Raw genomic sequence first — 20693 nt, forward strand, 5'->3', positions numbered from 1 at the left:
TGTGAAAAGCGAGCCGACATTCAGCAGTGGCACGGCATAGCGTCGCGCTGATTTAGCGATAACAAGCAAATACGTTGAATTGATATACCCCGCAAATATGCTTCTGGACACAAAAATGTTATATTTAACACTCAAAAAAGCATTTTCCAAGATACAAAGGACCATAACTCCGTTATTAACAGATGGTGTACAATGCAATTTGGCGTGCATCATCCTCTTATCCATATATATACTCATACCAAGTTTCAATGAAATCCGCCAAAGCACTTCCAAGATATGTCTCCGGACACAAAAGTGCCGGACGGACGGACGGGAAGACGGACGGACGGATGGACGGACAACGCCAAAACAATATCCCTTCGCCAATGGCGTTGGATAATAAAGCATGACACCAGACAATATGGAACGCCATAGCTGCCTTAACATGACATTGCTCATTACATGACTTAATGAAGGCTATGGAACGCCACGTCTGTCTCCTGTTGACTATTGATTTATCGGAGGTTTCATTGAAATGATGTGGGTTTAAATCATAAGATATGTGTGTATAATAGTATGCTGAGTGCTTGCCATAGTATGCCGTGTGTTTGTGATGGTATGATGTGTGTTTGTGATGGTATGCTGTGTGTTTGTGTTGATATGTTATGTGTTTGTGATGATATTTTGTGTGTTTGCCATAGTCTGCTGTGTGTCTGTCGTGGTATGTTGTGTGTTTGTCATGGCATGCTGTGTGTTTTTACATGATATGCTGTGTGTTTGTGATGGTATGCTCTGAATTTCATTGAAATAATGTGGGTTTATATCATATGATATGTGCTTATAATAGTACGCTGTGTGCTTGCCATAGTATGGCTCATTGGGTCATTGTCGACCTGAAATGGCTTGAAGTCACCCGGGGGTGACTAGAAGCCGATTCTTGCCACCCTAGGGTGACTTCAAGGCGATTCATGTCACCCTGAGGTGACATCAAGCCGACCGGGTGACAAGAATCGGCTTGAAGTCACCCCAGGGTGACTTAAATGGGCTTCTAGTCACCCCCGGGTAACTTCAAGCCATTGCAAGTCGACAATGACCAGATGAGCCATAGTATGATGTGTGTATGTGATGGTATGGCTCATTGGGTCATTGTCGACCTGAAATGGCTTGAAGTCACCCGGGGGTGACTAGAAGCCGATTCTTGCCACCCTAGGGTGACTTCAAGGCGATTCATGTCACCCTGAGGTGACATCAAGCCGACCGGGTGACAAGAATCGGCTTGAAGTCACCCCAGGGTGACTTAAATGGGCTTCTAGTCACCCCCGGGTAACTTCAAGCCATTGCAAGTCGACAATGACCAGATGAGCCATAGTATGATGTGTGTATGTGATGGTATGGCTCATTGGGTCATTGTCGACCTGAAATGGCCTGAAGTCACCCGGGGGTGACTAGAAGCCGATTCTTGTCACCCTAGGTTGACTTCAAGCCGATTCATGTCACCCTGAGGTGACTTCAAGCCGACCGGGTGACTAGAATCGGCTTGAAGTCACCCCAGGGTGACATGAATCGGCTTCTAGTCACCCCGGGTGACTTCAAGCCATTTCAGGTCGACAATGACCCAATGAGTTTAGAGCATTGGGTCATTGTCGACCTGAAATGGCTTGAAGTCACCCTTGGGTGACTTCAAGCCGACCGGGTGACTGGAATCGGCTTGAAGTCATCCCAGGGTGACATCAATCGGCTTCTAGTCACCCCGGGGTTACTTCAAGCCATTTCAGGTCGACAATGACCCAATGAGCGATGGTATGTTGTGTGTTTGTCAGGGTTTGTTGTGTTTTGTCATGGTATGCTAGGTGTTTGTCGTGGTATGCTGTGTGTTTGTCATGGTATGCTGTGTTTTCGTCACGGTATGATGTGTGTTTTCATGATATGCAGTGTGTTTGTTGTACTATCCTGCGGGTTTATCTAACATAATGTCCTTTTCATTCGCTATGATGTCAGTTTGCGTTATTTTCATTCGGAACATTCGATTCTTGTCAAAGAACAAATGGTTGCGTCATACGTGTGTCCGTCGGTCCGTTCGTCCGTATTTCCGTCTGTCCGTGCGTCTGTCTCTTTTTCTGTGTTTTTTTTTTCTGTGTCTGTCTTTCTTTTCATCTGTGTGTGTGTCTGTTGTCCGTCTGTCTGTTGTCTGTCTGTCAATGTGTCTTGCTTTCTTTCTGTTCCTCCGTCCGTCCGTATAACCGTCCGTGTGTCCGTCCGTCCGTGTTTCCTTATTTTCGTTTGTCCGTGAGTATCGTCTGTTTGTCTGTCTGTCTGTTTTTCGGTATGTCTCTCTGTCTGTCCGTCCGTCTCTATGTCCGTGTGCCCATGTGTTCTTATGTCCGTCCGTGTGTCCTTATTTCCGACTGTCCGTGCATCTGTTTTTCCGTCTGCATGTCCGTCCGTTCCTACTTGCGTCCGTATATCCGTCTGTATTTCTCACCGTCTGTCCGTCTGTCGGATATACGGACATACGGACTGACAAATGGACTGACATACGCACTGACAAACGGAAAAAAGGACCCACTGACTGAAGGAGCGACATCAATACGGACGGGCGGACGGACAGATAAACAGACAGACAGACGGACTGTCTGTGCGTGTCTTTGTCTGTCTGTGCGTGTCTTTGTCTGTCTGTGCGTATCTTTGCATGTCTTTGCGTGTCTTTGAATGTCTTTTGCAGTGTTAAGTAGGACCCAGAAATTCTATGGCGCACCAAAAGGGTCGAAACTTTAACTTCAGCTGCAGTAGAAAAAAATTTTGCTCGAGCAGCATTTATTTTTAGATTATGGCATCAGCCAATCAGAACTCTTGCTATATTTGCCATTTGCTGCGAACCTGGTTTGTTTGAAAAAAATGGCTGCCGCCGTGAATGGTGACTTTTTTCATTTTTTCTGCAAGTTTATGCGACGACCAGTTTAAAGTTTAACATTGACACACGGTAAATGCTTTATATTCCGGCTGCAAACTAGTCGATCAAAAAGTTGTTGCCATTTGCTAAATAAGAAAATCGATCATTAATGTCTAATGGCTGTTAAAACTTTTGCGAAAATTACGACGATGACTGATAAGAATGGGTGCGCAAGTGTAGGTTCTCTGTTTCTATCGATTTACTTACTTAATGATTCTTAATTATTGATGCTCTCAAGTGTAGGCTCTCTGTTTTGATTAATTGATTAAAACAAAGATTATGAGTTCGTTTCAGTTTTTCTAAAGTTATTGGCAGGTCTATTTCGTTTCCGTAGAGGTAGCTTATGACGTCCATTTGTAAGCTCAAATTTGATTGGTTGCGGGTTCAAGGGCTTATTCTAAAAATAAATGCTGGTCGAGCAGGATTTTTCTGTTGCAGCATCTAGATGCTGGTCGAGCAGCGTTTAAAAGCAGCAGAAGTTAAAGTTTCGACCCCTTTGGTGCGACATAAAATTCTCAGGTTACTTTCTAGTCGCCAAACTGTAATTTTCGCCGTCGAATCGGTTCCGAGAATGCTCATGAGGGCAGGGTTAACTGGCGACTATTATTTTTGATTGAAGTCTGTGTCTTAATCAAATATCAAATGTTTCAATATGGAAGAAATAAATTCATAATAAGCCTCGTGAGGATACATATGATATGATAACACAGAAAAATGTGTATCTACGAACACTACTATGTGGTTAATTATATGTGCACTTCACGACAAACATTTCATGCGTTGGATATGCGACTTTTAAGTGAAAGAAAAGAACACAGCAATACTCAAACCTTTGCCTTTAATTTAATAACTTAGAAAGTCTGCCTTTATTTCAAAGTCAGGATATACAACGAATATCGTTAACGCCTGGAAACCATGTTCTAAAGAGCACAGGAACCATTTTCAAGCCTAATCAATATATCGTTACAACATAGTATTATGTTCTCAGCATGTTTCATTAAGAACTAAAATGTGACTACATGTAATGAAAGTTCACAATATTTCACTAGAGCCATAAAAAAACTGCAACCCACCTGATGGGCCTTGATTTTAAACAAACCGGAACTATTTTTAGACTAACCTTGCAATGATGTTTCCAATTAAAACAACCCGGTTTACAACATCAACATTGGTAAAATATTATGACCATTTTTAATGAAGATAGGACTAAATATGTGACTTCGAGATTGTTAACAAGGTTTCACTACAGCCATATACTGGAAACTGCCCCACCCCCTGGCAACCATGTTTTTTTTTTAACCGACCGAAACCATTTTCGAACTGACCTGAGCTATCAGAAGAACACATTTTGACCAAGTTTCATGTAGACTTGACTATAAATGTGACTTCTAGAGTGTTAACAAGCTTTTTATTTAATTTGACCAATTAGGGATCTAGTTTTTAACGTCACATGACCCAGTTTTGAGCTTGGCCAAGAGATCATTCAAACAAATATTCTGACTAAGTTTCGTGAAGATCGGAAAATAAATCTGGCCTCTAGAGTGGCAAATGTTGATGACGCACAACGGATGAGCACAAGGGACAAATGGCGATCCTAAAAGCTCACCATGAGAACATTGTGTTCAGGTTAGCAAAAAAAGGAATGATCACATTAACACAAAAAGAGGTTCTGTTTACTGCCACACTTTTATTCAATAAATTATGAACATACAATAACAACTGGTTGACACACAGTATCACATGGTAGAGATGCCTTTTGAGACAGAAATATCAAGTTCAATGAGAAAAATAGCGTATAGAATGCAGTAACAATCAACAGATACTCATGACAATGGCAATTACTTGAAACTCTCTCTCTCATAAACTGTCTTGTTCATGACTTATTTCAAAACTTTGATAGGGAACAAACAAAACATGCTTTTATATTAAAAACTACAACTTCAATTATCTATTGGCCTTTTAAAAAATACAAAATGTATTAATTACCAATAAATCAAACTAGAGCTTTGTCACAGATGTGACGTATACCCCCACATGCTGCATTGACACGCCGTCCATTGACTGTGAACAAAATTAATGTACAGAGTCATTATAAAATCTCACAATGAATGACATAGTTATGGCCCGGACAAGATCATTTGTGGCAATTTTTGACTTTTGAACTCACAGTATGACCTTGGCGTTGCAGATATCGACGTAATTCGTTTGCATGACACACTGTCCAATGATGGTAAACAAATGTGCCAAATGATTTTAAAATCCCACAATGAACAACATGGTAATTGCCCGGACAAGCTCATTTATGGCCATTTTTTACCTTTGAACTCAAAGTGTGACCTTGACCTTGGAGATATCAACATAATTCTTTTTCGCGCAACACACGGTCCAATGATGGTGAACAAATGTGCCAAATAATTTTAAAATCTCACTATGAACGACAGAGTTATGACCAGGACAAGCTCATTTATGGCCATTTTTTACCTTTGAACTAAGTGTGACCTTGACCTTGGAGATATCAACGTAATTCTTTCACGCGACACAGCGTCCAATGATGGTGAACAAATGTGCCAAATAAATTTAAAATCTCACAATGAACGACAAAGTTATGGCCCGGGCAAGCTTATATATGGCCATTTTTTACCTCTGAACTTAAAGTGTGACCTTGACCTTGGAGATATCGACATTATTCTTTTGCGCGACACACCGTCCAATGATAGTAAACAAATGTGCCTAATGATTTTAAAATCTCACGATGAACGACATAGTTATGGCCTGGACAAACTCATTTATGGACATTTTATACCTTTGAACTCAAAGTGTGACCTTGACTTTGGAGATATTGACAAAATTCTTTCGCACAACACACCGTCCAATGATGGTGAACGAATGTGCCAAATACTTTTAAAATAATCTCACAATGAACCACAAAGAATTGCCCAGACAAGCATTTGACCTTTGAACTCCAAGTGTGACCTTGACCTTGGAGATATCGACATACTTCTTTCGCATGACACACTGTCCCATGATGGTGAACAAATGTACCAAGTCATTTTAAAATCTAACGATAAATGACATAGTTATGGTCCGGACAAACTTTCAATTTAAAGCGCACTAAGTGACCCTGTGACCTTGTTTTTGACCCGGCAAGACCCATATTCAAACTTGACCTAGACATCATCTAGATACAACTTGTGACCAAGTTTGGTGAAGATCGGATGAAATTTTGGGACAGACCGACAGACAAAGTGACTCCTATATAGCCCCCATTACCAATGGTAATGGGGGTATAATCATGCTTTATGTTAAGCAAAACAGTTAATATCAATTATTTATCAATTATTTTGTAGCAACAACTTTATGTTATGTAAATTCAGATCAATTTGTCATATATCAACATCTACCTATGGTTTGAATTAAATTATTGAAACTTCAAATGCACCAACAAGCAATCATGGTTAGTGACATAACATTTCTGTTTTCTTTGTAGGACGTACTAATGTACATGTATTAATTTCTGAACATAGGCTATTCTTAACAATTAATTTTTAGTTGTTGAAAAGTATAGCAACAGCATTTGAACAATGTACAGTATAATGTTGATATAAAAACATACAGTACCACTTTAAGGATAACATATTTCGGAGATATTCTAACAATGTAGTCTGGACCCAAAGTTAAGTTTCCAGTTTGCATTTTAATGCATCAAAGTTTTAAATGGCTAACCTAAAATGTCATTGTATATCTAAAAACCTTCTTAACACTTGGAACCTGTATTATAACAGGTTTATTACCTATACCCTATGTTTTAGATGTCTGCACATTCCTTTTCTACAGATTATACTGGAAAATGAAATGAAAATGTCAATCTTTAAATTAATTCAGTTTTATATACAACCAAGGGAGGTGAATTGTTTGTCCTATAACCTTATTAACCCAACAAAGTAATATGAAAAAACAACACCTTCAAATGACTAGAAAAAGGAGTATGACAAAGACATATTAAAAGGGAAATTTCACTGGTAGATAAAGTATTGAGTAAAAAGGTTCAACATGTTCCAAATAACATGATTTACTAAACAAGACCATCAAAATTATTTCACATGTCAAATTAATAACAGTAAATAAGTTATACAAAAGATGAAATAACATTGTTTTCAGTTCATGTTCCCTCAATATCCTGATGCAAGAGAGGGTAATGATACAAAAGGAACTTTTCTTGTTATAAAATTTAAACAAGGGACAAAATTGTCACAAAACCAGGTTTTCATTGTGAAAAAAAAATCTGATAAAGGGAGGAAACTCAAACTGAACTTTTGAAAAGAACAAACAAAATTAACCCCCTTTGTAAGTATGTTTTTAAAAAAAATCTATTTTTAGTCGTGGCGACCTTGACATTTGAGATATTGACGTGATTCTTTCGTGCGACACACCGTCCCATGATGGTGAACAAATGTGCAAAATGATTTTAAAATCTCACAATGAATGACATAGTTATGGCCAGGACAAGCTCATTTATGGCCATTTTTGACCTTTGAACATAAAGTGTGACCTTGACCTTGGAGATTCTTTCGTGCGACACACCGTCCCATGATGGTGAACAAATGTGCCAAATGATTTTAAAATCTCACAATGAATGACATAGTTATGGCCAGGACAAGCTCATTTATGGCCATTTTTGACCTTTGAACTCAAAGTGTGACCTTGACCTTGGAGATATCGACGTAATTATTTCGCGCGACACACCGTCCAATGATAGTGAACAAATGTGCCAAATGATTTTAAAATCTGACAATGAACGACATAGTTATGGCCCGGACAAGCTTGTTCCGCCCGCCCGCCCGCCCGCCCGCCCGCCCGGCCGCCAGCCAGCCCGCCAGCCAGCCAGCCAGCCCGCCCGCATTCGCCAATCTAATAACCAGTTTTTTCCTTCGGAAAACCTGGTAAAAAAAATCACTGTAGCTTGTCCACCTTCAAAAAAAACTATTTCTTCATGAACAAATATTACACAAAGAAGTGTAAAAACAGTTTAAATTGTAAAGTAAATATTTGAGGAGTGTATCACCACAAACCACGATTAATTCCTTGTTAACCTTAATTAAAAACATTTTTTACAACTGAATAGCAAGAGGATTGTACGATAATCTATATGTCAATGACAAGTACACTTCATGGGGCATTAGCTATTATTAATTTATTATGATATAATTATATGATTTATTATATGTGTTTTAAATGTTTAGGCTGACTGTAACAAAGCTGTATGAATTTCATTTGTAAAAAGAAACAAATTCAATATTTTACCAAACCAAAGACATCTTTTACTACTAAATATTACTGTCATCAATTTAATTTTGTAATTAAAGGACATATAACATGACAAAAACATACATCTTGTTTGAAAAAAGGAACTATTTTGATTTATTACAAAATAAATATATTTCCACTTATATAATAACCCTTTTCATACAATTCAAACTCGAAGTGATATTGTACAATAATTCATATTTATCATGGTTGTATTAAAAAAATATATTAAAATAATCATATTTAGTAGATGGAAATTACAAAATAATTTGAAATTGCTACAAAAACATGTAGCCTCTTTTCTTGTATATTCAGTCACTTTAGAGTTACATTTAATGATTAGACTGAATTCACATATTTTCAACCCAAGTGAGATTTTAAACTTAAAAACTTAATAAATTCAAATTATTTACAAATCACATATTTGCTAAGTAACTGGCCATTTCAAGGAAGGCACACTAGCAACATACTTGAGTTAATACCTTTATTCAGAGGTAAGGTACAAGGGCCTTTATAATTGCATTACCTATGTCCACACAAGTTATGTGGCCATGAAAGCGATCTTACACAATCCTCAGATTTGTAGTCAAGCGTCTATGGATCATCAATTTCAACGTTAAATTATACTGCAATAAAGCTTGAACACAAGTTGATAGTGATAAATAACCACATGTTATCATATCCCATTGAACAAATCTGTATTTATAAACAAATTTTGTAGTTATTGCTATTTTTTTAATTAACAACTTATATTATATGATAACACAATCCCACATGATTATTACAAGAGGGCCACTTGCCTTAAGTTGCTCCCTTCAGACCCTTAGGAACTTATCTGTTATGAGAATGTAGTGTTCACAAAAGACTGCCTCATTGCAGCAAAGTTTGTCAATGGACTGGAACCATATCCTACTCGGAGAAAGTTTCATGATGATAGTGCAAACAAATTTGACTTCAAGAGTGTTCAAAAGCTTTTTCTATAATTTGACCTAATGATCTAGTTTATGACCCCAGGTAACCCAGCTTTGAATTCTGCCAAGCAACTATTTGGGGAAATGTTTTGTCCAAGTTTCATGGAGATTGGAAATAAATTTTGTTTGTAAAGAGTTCACAAGCTTTTCATTTAATTTGATCTTGTGACTGATCTTTTTTTTACCCCAAGTGACCCAGTTTCATGCTGGACCAAGATATCATTGGAACAAATGTTTGGACCCAGTTTCATGAAGAATGGGCAATAAATGTGGCCTCTAGAGTGTTCTCAAGCTTTTTCTTTCATATGACCTTTGAGCCTTTTTTTGACATCAAGTGACACCATGTGACTTTATTATACTTGGCTAACATATCATTGGGGCCAATGTTCTGAATATGTTTCATGAAGATTTGGCAATAAATGTTGCTTCTAAAGTGTTCACAAGATTTTCATTACTTTGACCTTGTTGTTGACCCTGCATGACCCAGTATAAAACTCATCCCAAATACCATCAGGGCAAATGATTTCATCATATTTTTGAAGATTTGGCAATAAATTTGGACTCAAGACTTTTCTTTAATTTGACTTCGATACCAATTTTTTTAGCCCATTGACCCAGTTTCTAATTCGGATGAGAGATCACTTGGACAAATGTTACTACCACGTTTGATTGAGATTGGGCAAATTATGCTGCCTATAGAGTGTCTACAAGGCAAATATTGATGATTGAAGATGGACAAAAGGTAATCACAAACAATTACATAAAGTCTTACATGCCATCATAAATGAACAAACAAAAAATGAACACGTACCAAATAGGCTAAACTGCAAACCAAAAAATGAAAACAATTGTTTATTCAGTATTAGTTGATGAAAATTTAGAGAACAAGTAAAAATACACGATTTCATATATAAACATATCTCTGAAAACTTATGACATTTGTTTGCAACATGCATAACAACATAATTATAATATTACACACTTACAGCAAATAACAGTGAACACAAGGCAAAGCATGTATCAAACAAAAAGTGGAATGATTTCAGTATAAAATGGTTGTAGTCTAACAGTAAAATACACTATAAAAACTAATTATCTTGAAAAGCATAAAACAACTGATATGCTTTAACATCACAACAGATGGAAAAAAATCACAATAAAAGCATGCTACTTTTCATCTTAAGCGATATGCATCAGTGATAAAAGCAGCATTTTGCATGACAAAATCTTCATAAATAAACAAGTATATTACAAATTTACATCTGATAAATTTGGTCAAGTAAATAACAAGATTTCATTGAATATGGTCAGAAATAACATTTAATTGAAAATCAAATTAACAACATCTTGAATTTCTGACATTACGCCCATCATGTGGGAGGTTCTTATGCCATATATAGCAGATTTAGCTCCAGATAAGCAAGGGCATTCACACAGTCCAGTAAGGAGCTACCTATCCGCTTACCGCCTATCTGCCAACCCTGTGTGACTTTAATTTGGCATAAGACCAATTGTCTCATAGCAAACAGGTAGCTCCTCGCCAAACTGATAAATACTGTTAATTTGGCATAAGACCCATTGTCGCAACAGTCAAATATTGTTGTGAAAATCCAAGAACTCTAAAAGTTAAAAATATTATCTTCACTTGAACTTTGCCACAAAAAAGCATTTTAAGGAGACAGTGCAAATATTTTCTCGTTTCCTATTTTATTGCCTGGCTGTCACTTCACATGAGCAATTGTACACCATGCAACCCCATCATTTCCAGACTGTAAATCAACTTTGACAGTCATGTGATATATATGTGATATCTAAGCACATCACATTCTAATTAATGATCCGATGCCTGCAGATTCTGTGATATTTCTGTGACTACCTCTGGTTGATGTAACGGTATATCACACTCTGCCATACCTTGGGCTAACATATATAACATTAGAATGATGCTGAATAAATAATTTCTAATGTCGGTGATATCCGAGATATTGCTGCAACCACAGTTTGATATATATCACACATAAGCACTTCTTTGTGTTGTATTCAACATGTGTGTCTGGCATATCACAGTGAGGCATTTGTTATGCCTATTGTTTTACTTTAAGTTCAATCACCAACTGACTGCTATTTTTTCTCCAAAATAGATGGATTCTTTTCTAAAATTGTCAACAGGATTTTGTCAACATATTGAGAAAGTCTTCGATTCACATCCTGTTGCTCTCTCAGGGACTTCATAAGCTGAAAAGGGAAATCAGTGCAAATTATGTTTTTTAACAATATTACTTAAATATACATTTGAGCCATTCTCTGAGATAACCAAGCTTAATGGATGTGTGTTAAGTGTGGCCCCAATTAAAATAGCCCATGCATTAAGCCCAAGTTTCCTAGAGTATGACTCAACTTTGTTTTGTATTTATACTGACATATACTTCCTATGAATCATAAGTAGTCTTTAATATTTGTATTAATTTTTTCTTGAAAAAAAAGTAACTATTTATTCTCTATATAACATATAGAGCTGGATGATTATCCTGAATATTGTGGACTACTGACTTATAACCAATTAAGATTTCTAAATATAGCTGCAGAAATTCAAACTCAAAAGTACCTCCTCCTTGGTCATGTGGTCGAGCTCCTCGGCCAATGAGGATCCTTCCTGCATGATATGCCGCCCCTCCTGTACAGTCTGGGCCAATAGCTGGGCATTCAGCTCCTCATTCTCCTCTGCAAGGTGCTTGTTGGCCTGCAATTTCAAAACATCATCATATTAGTGGGGTTTTACCTAGTTCTTTTAAGCTCATTTTTGTAAATTAAACCATGGGCTTTTGTGGAGAAAGATCTAGGCTTAAAAATATCACGTAACTGCACTCAGCCTCTGTTTTACAGCATTTTTTACCATCTGATCTTTCCTCCATTATAGAGATTTGTTGTCTTGGTTATTGGATCTTGCACTATTAATCAAGACATGCAACTTCAAGACAAGTACCAGAACTGGGTATCTTATGAGCCACATGCAAAAATGGGTCTTATGCCATATGTTGCCAGCAAAGCTCCAGGCTAGCTTTTGCATCCACACAGTCTGGTCAGGTACCTCTCTGTTCCCTTAAGAGACTACAATACCTAACAGGACTATAATACCCAATTTGACTTATAGGACATGGTAGCTTCGGATTAAACTGCGCAGGCTGGTCTGGAGATAGGCCTACTGCATATTGTTCAAGACCCATTTTGATTATTTGAATGTACACAGAGTAGGGAAATATACAAATAGAGTATATACAAATTTATTTTATTTTATATGAAATCATACAGTGTGTTGAGTCCAGAATAAAGGTATATGTAAACAAACATTAAAATACTGGTCAATGTTTTTATTTTATTAAAGGTTGTTACCGATCACATCACAAGTATATTCATAATAGTTTACATAACAGTTCAAAATCAACTTAACTTGGTTTAAGAATAAATAAATATATATATAATTTACAAACTCCAGTTTCCCAAATCCATTCTCATTTAACTTGGTGACATAGAGTCTATGCAGATTTGACTCTTTAGACCATAAGCCATTGACTGCCAATCGTAATCACTTCGTACTAGCAAAGTTAATGTCTTTTTATGAATACACACAGTGATTGCTATAATTAAGCTTGTATTACAGCCACTCAAACCTTATGCTGGTTCATCATTATAAAGCACTCCAATTTAATCCTCATGTTTATGAATTAGCCACCATAATTGACTTCCCATGCATTGTTGCCCAACAGCAATGCATTTTCTACTATAAGATAAAAAGTGTGATTTTGTATGTAGGGCATGTATGTTGTTTTATTAACAACAAAAAAAGAATATACTTTCAGCAGAATCTGTCTTAAAAGGATTACAAAAATATATATGTATGTAGCAAATACAAACAAACAAACATAAATATTTTTGTTTTAATGAAATAAATGTTTTGTCCTTTTAAACAACCCATACCAGATTATAACAAGAGCACCGCCTTGCGGGTGCAGACTGCTCATCTATTTTCTTTTTAAAGGTGAAGGGACTCTCATTTTCAATCACAAAGGAGGGAGGGGTGGAGTGAAGAGCGGTGCATTGTGTGGGGGTGTGGACATTTATTACATTTTCTTCCAAAAATGCGAAAAAAAGGAAAAAAAAAATCGGGGGTGGGGGGGGGGGGTGGGGGGGTGGGGGGGGGGTGGGGGGGGTTTCTTGGGTGCGATGGTTGGACGGTATTTCAAACATAAAATAATAAAAATAAATATTTGTGTTTTTTAACCGTTTCATAAAAAAAATAGGGGGGGGGGGGTGAGGTGGGGGGGGGGTATAGTGTGAGGGTGTGGTGGTAATTTGTGAGATGATCTTAAAAAAAAAAAAAAAAAAAAAAAAAAATAGGGGGGGGGGGGGATTCGGGTGGGGGGAGGGGGGGTGGGGGGGGATTCTTGGGTGCGATGGTTGGACGGTATTTCAAACATAAAATAATCAAAATAAATAGTTTTGTTTTTTAACCGTTTAAAAAAAATAATTGGGGAGGGGGTGGGGTGGGGGGGGGGGGGGTATAGTGTGAGGGTGTGGTGGTCATTTGTGAGATGATCTTAAAAAAAAAAAAAAAAAAAAAAAAAAAATAGGGGCGGGGGGGGGGGTTGGGGGGGGGGGGGGCACGGGCGATGGTTTGGGTGGAGTCTATTGTGGTATGTCAGGTAAGAGTAGTTTTGTCAAAGTATCAATCAAATCTAATCATAAATAAAGAAGTTATGGCAATTTTAGAGAAAATTAATAATTTGACCTTGAGAGTCAAGGTCATTCAAAGGTCAAGGTAAAATTCAACTTGCCAGGTACAGTAACCTCATGATAGCATGAAAGTATTTGAAGTTTGAAAGCAATAGCCTTGATACTTAAGAAGTAAAGTGGATCGAAACACAAAATTTAACCATATATTCAAAGTTACTAAGTCAAAAAAGGGCCATAATTCTGTAAAAATGACATCCAGAGTTATGCAACTTGTCCTTTTACTGTACCCTTATGATAGTTTGCGAGTGTTCCAAGTATGATAGCAATATCTATGATACTTTAGGGGTAAAGTGGACCAAAACACAAAACTTAACCAAACTTTCAATTTTCTAAGTATAAAGGGCCCATAATTCCGTCCAAATGCCAGTCAGAGTTACATTACTTTGCCTGCACAGTCCCCTTACGGTAGTTAGTAAGTGTTGCAAGTATGAAAGCAATAGCTTTGATACTTAAGGAATAAAATGGACCTTAACACAAAACTTAACCAAAATTTTCAATTTTCTAAGTATAAAAAGGGCACATAATTCTGTCAAAATGCCAGCCAGAGTTATCTAACTTTGCGTGCCCAGTCCCCTCATGATAGTAAGTAAGTGTACCAAGTTTGAATGCAATAGCATTGATACTTTCTGAAAAAAGTGGACCTAAACGCAAAACTTAACCAAAATTTTCAATTTTCTAAGTATAAAAAGGGCACATAATTCAGTCAAAATGCACGCCAGAGTTATCTAACTTTGCCTGCCCAGTCCCCTCATGATAGTAAGTAAGTGTACCAAGTTTGAATGCAATAGCATTGATACTTTCTGAGAAAAGTGGACCTAAACGCAAAACTTAACCGGACGCCGACGCCGACGCCAAGGTGATGACAATAGCTCATAATTTTTTTTCAAAAAATAGATGAGCTAAAAATGAAAAAAATACAGCCTAAATCTGATGAACAATTATCTGTTTCTAACAAAAATCCAACATTGTGGACAAGTAAATGCATCCAACATTGTGGACAAGTAAATGCCACATTAACTAAATATGTTTAGGACAAGTCCCAATACAATACATTTATAAGGCATTTTAAGGAATCAATCGGGTCAGGGCATCCTACATACAGTTTAAATATATATAATAAGAGTAAAGTCCCCAAAACTTAAATTAATTACAACCTTGGTTAAAAACCTGCCATAAAACGTCATTAAAATTATTACTTTATAGAAACAAGAGGGCCAAGATGGCCCTAGTTCGCTCACCTGAGGAGTCGGTTCATTCAATCTTAACCAAATGTCAAACTTGACCTAGATATTGTCAGGACAAACATCCTGGTCAAGTTTCATCATTATTTCATCTGCGAGCCATGATCAATGTACCTATGAAGTATCATGATCATAGGCGTAAGCACTCTTGAGTTATCATCCGGAAACCATTTTTCTAAGTTGAGTCACCATGACCTTGACAGCTATTGTGCGACGTTTTTTGGCACTGTGACCTTGACCTTTGACCTAGTGACCTGATAATCAATAGGGGTCATCTGCGAGTCATGATCATTGTACCTATGAAGTTTCATGAACCTAGGCATAAGCGTTCTTGAGTTATCATCCAGAAACCATTTTACTATTTTGGGTCATTGTGACCTTGACCTTTGACCTAGTGACCTGTTAATCAATAGGGGTCATCTGCGAGTCATGATCATTGTACCTATGAAGTTTCATGATCCTAGGCATAAGCGTTCTTGAGTTATCATCCAGAAACCATTTTACTATTTCAGGTCACCGTGACCTTGACCTTTGACCTAGTGACCTGAAAATCAATAGGGGTCATCTTCGAGTCATGATCAATGTACCTATGAAGTTTCATGATCCTAGGCATAAAAGTTCTTGAGTTATCATCTGGAAACCATTTTATTATTTCGGGTCACCGTGACCTTGACCTTTGACCTGAAAATCAATAGGGGTCATCTACGAGTCATGATCAATGTACCTATGAAGTTTCATGATCCTAGGCCTAAGCGTTCTTGAGTTATCATCCGGAAACCATTTTACTATTTCGGGTCATCATGACCTTGACCTTTGACCTAGTGACCTGAAAATCAATAGGGGTCATCTACGAGTTATGATCAATGTACCTATGAAGTTTCATGATCCTAGGCCTAAGCGGTCTTAAGTTATCATCCAGAAACCATTTTAATATTTCAGGTCATCGTGACCTTGACCTTTGATCTAGTGACCTGAAAATCAATAGGGGTTATCTGCGAGTGATGATCAATGTATCTATGAAGTTTCATGATCCTAGGCATAAGCGTTCTTGAGTTATCATCCGGAAATCATTTTACTGCTTTGGGTCACCGTGACCTTGACCTTTGACCTAGTGACCTGAAAATCAATAGGGGTCATCTGCAAGTCATGATCAATGTATCTATGAAGTTTCATGATCCTAGGCATAAGCGTTCTTGAGTTATCATCCAGAAACCATTTTACTATTTCGGGTCATCGTGACCTTGACCTTTGACCTAGTGACCTGAAAATCAATAGGGGTCATCTGCGAGTCATGATCAATGTACCTATGAAGTTTCATGATCCTTGGCATAAGCGCTCTTGAGTTATCATCTGGAAACCATCTGGTGGACGGACCGACATGAGCAAAACAATATACCCCCTCTTCTTCAAAAGGGGGGGGGGGGCATAATGAGAAAACGGCCCCCCTCCCAGCAGCCATGTTATTCAACTGACCGGAACTATTTTTTAACTCAACTCTCGTATCAAGAAAACAAATGTTCTGAGCAAATTTCATGAAAATTGGGCCAAAAATTTGACTTTTACTGTGTTCACATGTTTTCACTATATACATATAGAGAAAAATGCCATGTTTTTTCACCGATCCCGACCATTTTCAAACTAGTCCGAGATATCAATAAAACCAATATTTTGACCAATTTTCATGATGATTGGGCAAAAATTTTGACTTCAAGAGTGTTTACAAGGTTTCTCTATAGCCAAATAGGGAAAACGGCCACTATATACATATAGGGAAAAATGCCCCGCCCACTGGTGGCCATGTTTTTTCACCGATCTTGACCATTTTCGAACTCTTCCGAGACATCAATTGAACCAATGTTTTGAGCAACTTTCATGATGATTGGGCAAAAATTGTGACTTCTAGAGTGTTTACAAGGTTTCTCTATAGCCAAATAAGGAAAACTGCCCCGCCCACTGGCGGCCATGTTTTTCAACGGATCAGAACCACTTTTGAACTCAACCAAGATATCATTAAGACAAACATTTTGACAAAGTTATATGAAGATTGGGCATGAAATGTGACTTCTAAAGTGTGTACAAGTTTTTTCTTTTTTTTGACCTAGTGACCTAGTTTTTGACCCGGCACAACCCAGTTTCGAACTCGACCGAGATTTCATTGGGACAAAGCTTCTGACCAAGTTTCATGAAGATGGGACAAGAAATGTGGCCTCTAGAGTGTTTACGAGCAAATGTTAACGGACGGACGGACATACGACGGACAAAGACCGGTCACAAAAGCAATCAGGTGAGCTGAAAAGCAGAAAACATATCAAGCATGTACTTGTTTCATATTTATTAAAATGTATTTAAATGTCCACTACAGTAAAACTTCTTTAACTTGAGCATCTCTAACTCAAATACCAAAGGTAACTAAGGTTACTAGAAAAATATTCAATATGGAGTTGCCACCTTAAACTTGAGCATAGAAAACTATATAATTCTTGCAATTGTGGGTTCAGGGTAAGTTAATATTACACGGAAATCTTGATAACTGGGGACTGTTGGAAAATCTTAGCATTTTTATCATCCCAGTATTACCTCAGGTTAAACAAGTTTTACTGTACTCCAAAATTGTTTCCTGTTGTATGTGTATTACATGCAGAAAGTTTTTAAATACTTGTGTTTTTGTTCATGGTTCAATTTTTAGGTTAAGGAATACATGTAATAAACACAAACAACCAAGATATTTAATACACATTAAAAGCTCCTATGAAGCCAAAATGTACTATGAGCCACTTCATGCAAAAAGGCATAAGACCAATTGTTGCACGAGTGAAAGATGAGTGGAAAAAATACATAGTTTCTGTTGCATGAACAATAACTGAAACCAAATTTTAAAGACAAGAGGGCCAAGATGGCCCTAATTCGCTCACCTGAGAGGAGTCAGTTCATTTAATCTTCACCAAAAGTCAAACTTGACCTAGATATTGTCCAGACAAACACAAGTTTCATCATTATTGAACCAAAACTCTGGCGCATGGAGTTGTTTTTTTTGTGTAAGATTTTACCTGGTGACCTATATTTTGAGTTGACCCCCCTTACCAAACATCAAACTCTGCTTACAAAAATAAATATTTTGACCAAGATTCATAAAATCTGAAACAAAATTGTGACCTCTAGAGTGTTTACAAGGATTTTGTATAATATAATGAAAATTTGGACAATCTAAGGGCAATAATTATGGCATTAATTATGTGATTTTGCTCATTATCAAACTTGACTGAGATCTTTCAACAATTTTCATAAAGAATGCTTGAGAAGTGTGAATGCTAGAGTGTTTACAAACCAAATGTGGACGAATGGACGGCGGACAACGACCAATTCTAAAACCTCACCTGAGCAATCAGGTGAGCTAAAAAGTGTGTTTCACCGATCTGAGCCATTTTCCAACTTGTCCGAGAAATCAATAAAACCAATGTATTGACTAAGTTTCACGATGATTAGGCAAAAAATTAGACTTCTATAGTGTTCGATCACAAGGTTTTCTCTAGTCACATAAGGAAAACTGCCCCCCTGGCGGCCATGTTTTTTGACTGATCGGGACCATTTGCGAACTCATCTGATATAAAACCAATCATTTCACCAAGTTTCATGATGATCGGGCAAAAAATGTTACTTCTAGAGTGTTCACAAGCTTTTTTTACTATATAAATAAAAGAAAACTGCCCCCCCCTTCCCCCCCCCCCCCCCGGCAGCCATGTTATTCAACTGACCGGAACCATTTTTTAACTTAAAATCTCGTATCAAGGAAACAAATGTTCTGACAAAATTTCATGAAAATTGGGCCGAAAATGTCACTTCTACAGTGTTCACATGCTTTCACTGTATACATATAGAGAAAAATGCCCCGCCCACTGGCAGCCATGTTTTTCACCGATCTGGACCATTTTCGAACTCGTCCAAGATATCAACAAAACCACTGTTTTGACCAACTTTCATGATGATTGGGCAAAAATTGTGACTTCTAGAGTGTTTACAAGGTTTCTCTATAGCCAAATAAAGAAAACTGCCCCGCCCACTGGTGGCCATGTTTTTCAACGGACCAGAACCACTTTTGAACTCAACCAACATATCATTAAGACAAACATTTTGACAAAGTTACATGAAGACTGGGCATTAAATGTGACTTCTACAGTGTTTACAAGATGTTTTCTTTTTTTTTTACCTAGTGACCAAGTTTTTGACCCAGTTTTGAACTTGATCAAGATATCATTGGGACAAATCTTCTGACCAAGTTTCATGAAGATCGGACAATAAATGCAGCCTCCAAAGTGTTTACGAACAACGGCGGACGACGGACGGCGGACAAAGACCGGTCACAAAAGCTCACCTGAGCAATCAGGTGAGCTAAAAATGCATGCAAACCCAAACACTTTTCAAACATTCAAATTGCCTTTATGAAACAGTCCTATTGCCTTTCAAAAGAAATAATTGTACCATCTAATCATTTAAACAAATAAATGATATTAAACAACAAAGTCAACTAAAACTAGTAAAATATGCATTTTTGAGCCTGAAAAAAAATACAATTACCAAACTTTATATGATCTTAAATATAAGTACCAAATAACATGAAACCTAGTGTGAATAAACCAAACAAGAGCTGTGTTTGTGAAACACAATGCCCCTAACTGCGCCGCTTTGAAGCCACACGGCAGCTATTTTAGAAAAAAAAAGACCTTTGACCTTGAAAGATGACCTTGACCTTTCACCACTCAAAATGTTCAGCTCCATGAGATACACGTGCATGCCAAATATCAAGTTGCTATCTTCAATATTGCAAAAGTTGTGACCAAGGTTAAAGTTTCGGGACAGACATACAGACACACACATTCAATGACAGACAGACAGGCCAAAAACAATATAACCCCGATCATTCGATCTGGGGGTATAAAAATCACTCACAAAATCACAATCACTGATTGTGGTAAATACATTTAAATTATTAAATGGCACAATACTTTGATGAGATACAATATAAGATTTCTTTGCGCTCCAGATAATGAAGGTACAAAAAAGCACCAAAAGAACCAGACAACAGACAACATTAAGGGAATACACACCTGGGATGCTTCCCTCCATTCCTCCCATAATGTCTGCATAAAGACAATACAGGGAGTAAATTAGGGAACCAATACGTAAGCACTGGGCCTTTACTATGTTTTCAATGTCAAAATAAATTTGATTTAATATTAATGACCAATGAACATTGAGATGAAATTAATATATGCTATCTTCAATATTGCAGGTTGATCAGTTGTTTGACAGAATTCTTCCCCAAAACATAAGAGCAAGCGAGTGTAATTAAACTAAAAATACAAATGAGCCGTGCTCTGTGAAAAGGGGGTTTATTGCATGTGCCTCCACGCTTTTATCATATATTTTTGTTTAAAGAAAGTCTCTTCTTAGCAAAAATCC

General features: G+C 37.3%; 1 protein-coding gene across 5 annotated transcripts in view; it reads right to left on the reverse strand.

The window, feature by feature from the left end:
* Positions 1-4596: 4596 nt before the first annotated feature.
* LOC127869012 (rab11 family-interacting protein 4A-like) overlaps positions 4597-20693 on the reverse strand; it is a 52132-nt gene continuing 36035 nt past the window's right edge. For 3 of the 5 annotated variants that reach the window (XM_052411263.1, XM_052411264.1, XM_052411265.1), the window contains 3 exons: positions 20339-20371; positions 11810-11944; positions 4597-11439 (listed from right to left, as the gene is read on the reverse strand). In XM_052411263.1, coding sequence (XP_052267223.1) covers positions 11326-11439; positions 11810-11944; positions 20339-20371 — 282 coding nt within the window. In that variant the 3' untranslated portion in view covers positions 4597-11325. The remainder of the gene's footprint in view (positions 11440-11809; positions 11945-20338; positions 20372-20693) is intronic. The other 2 variants (XR_008044366.1, XM_052411266.1) reach the window with 2 other exon arrangements.

This window comes from Dreissena polymorpha, chromosome 2, assembly GCF_020536995.1.
Source record: "Dreissena polymorpha isolate Duluth1 chromosome 2, UMN_Dpol_1.0, whole genome shotgun sequence".
Classification (NCBI taxonomy): domain Eukaryota; kingdom Metazoa; phylum Mollusca; class Bivalvia; order Myida; family Dreissenidae; genus Dreissena; species Dreissena polymorpha.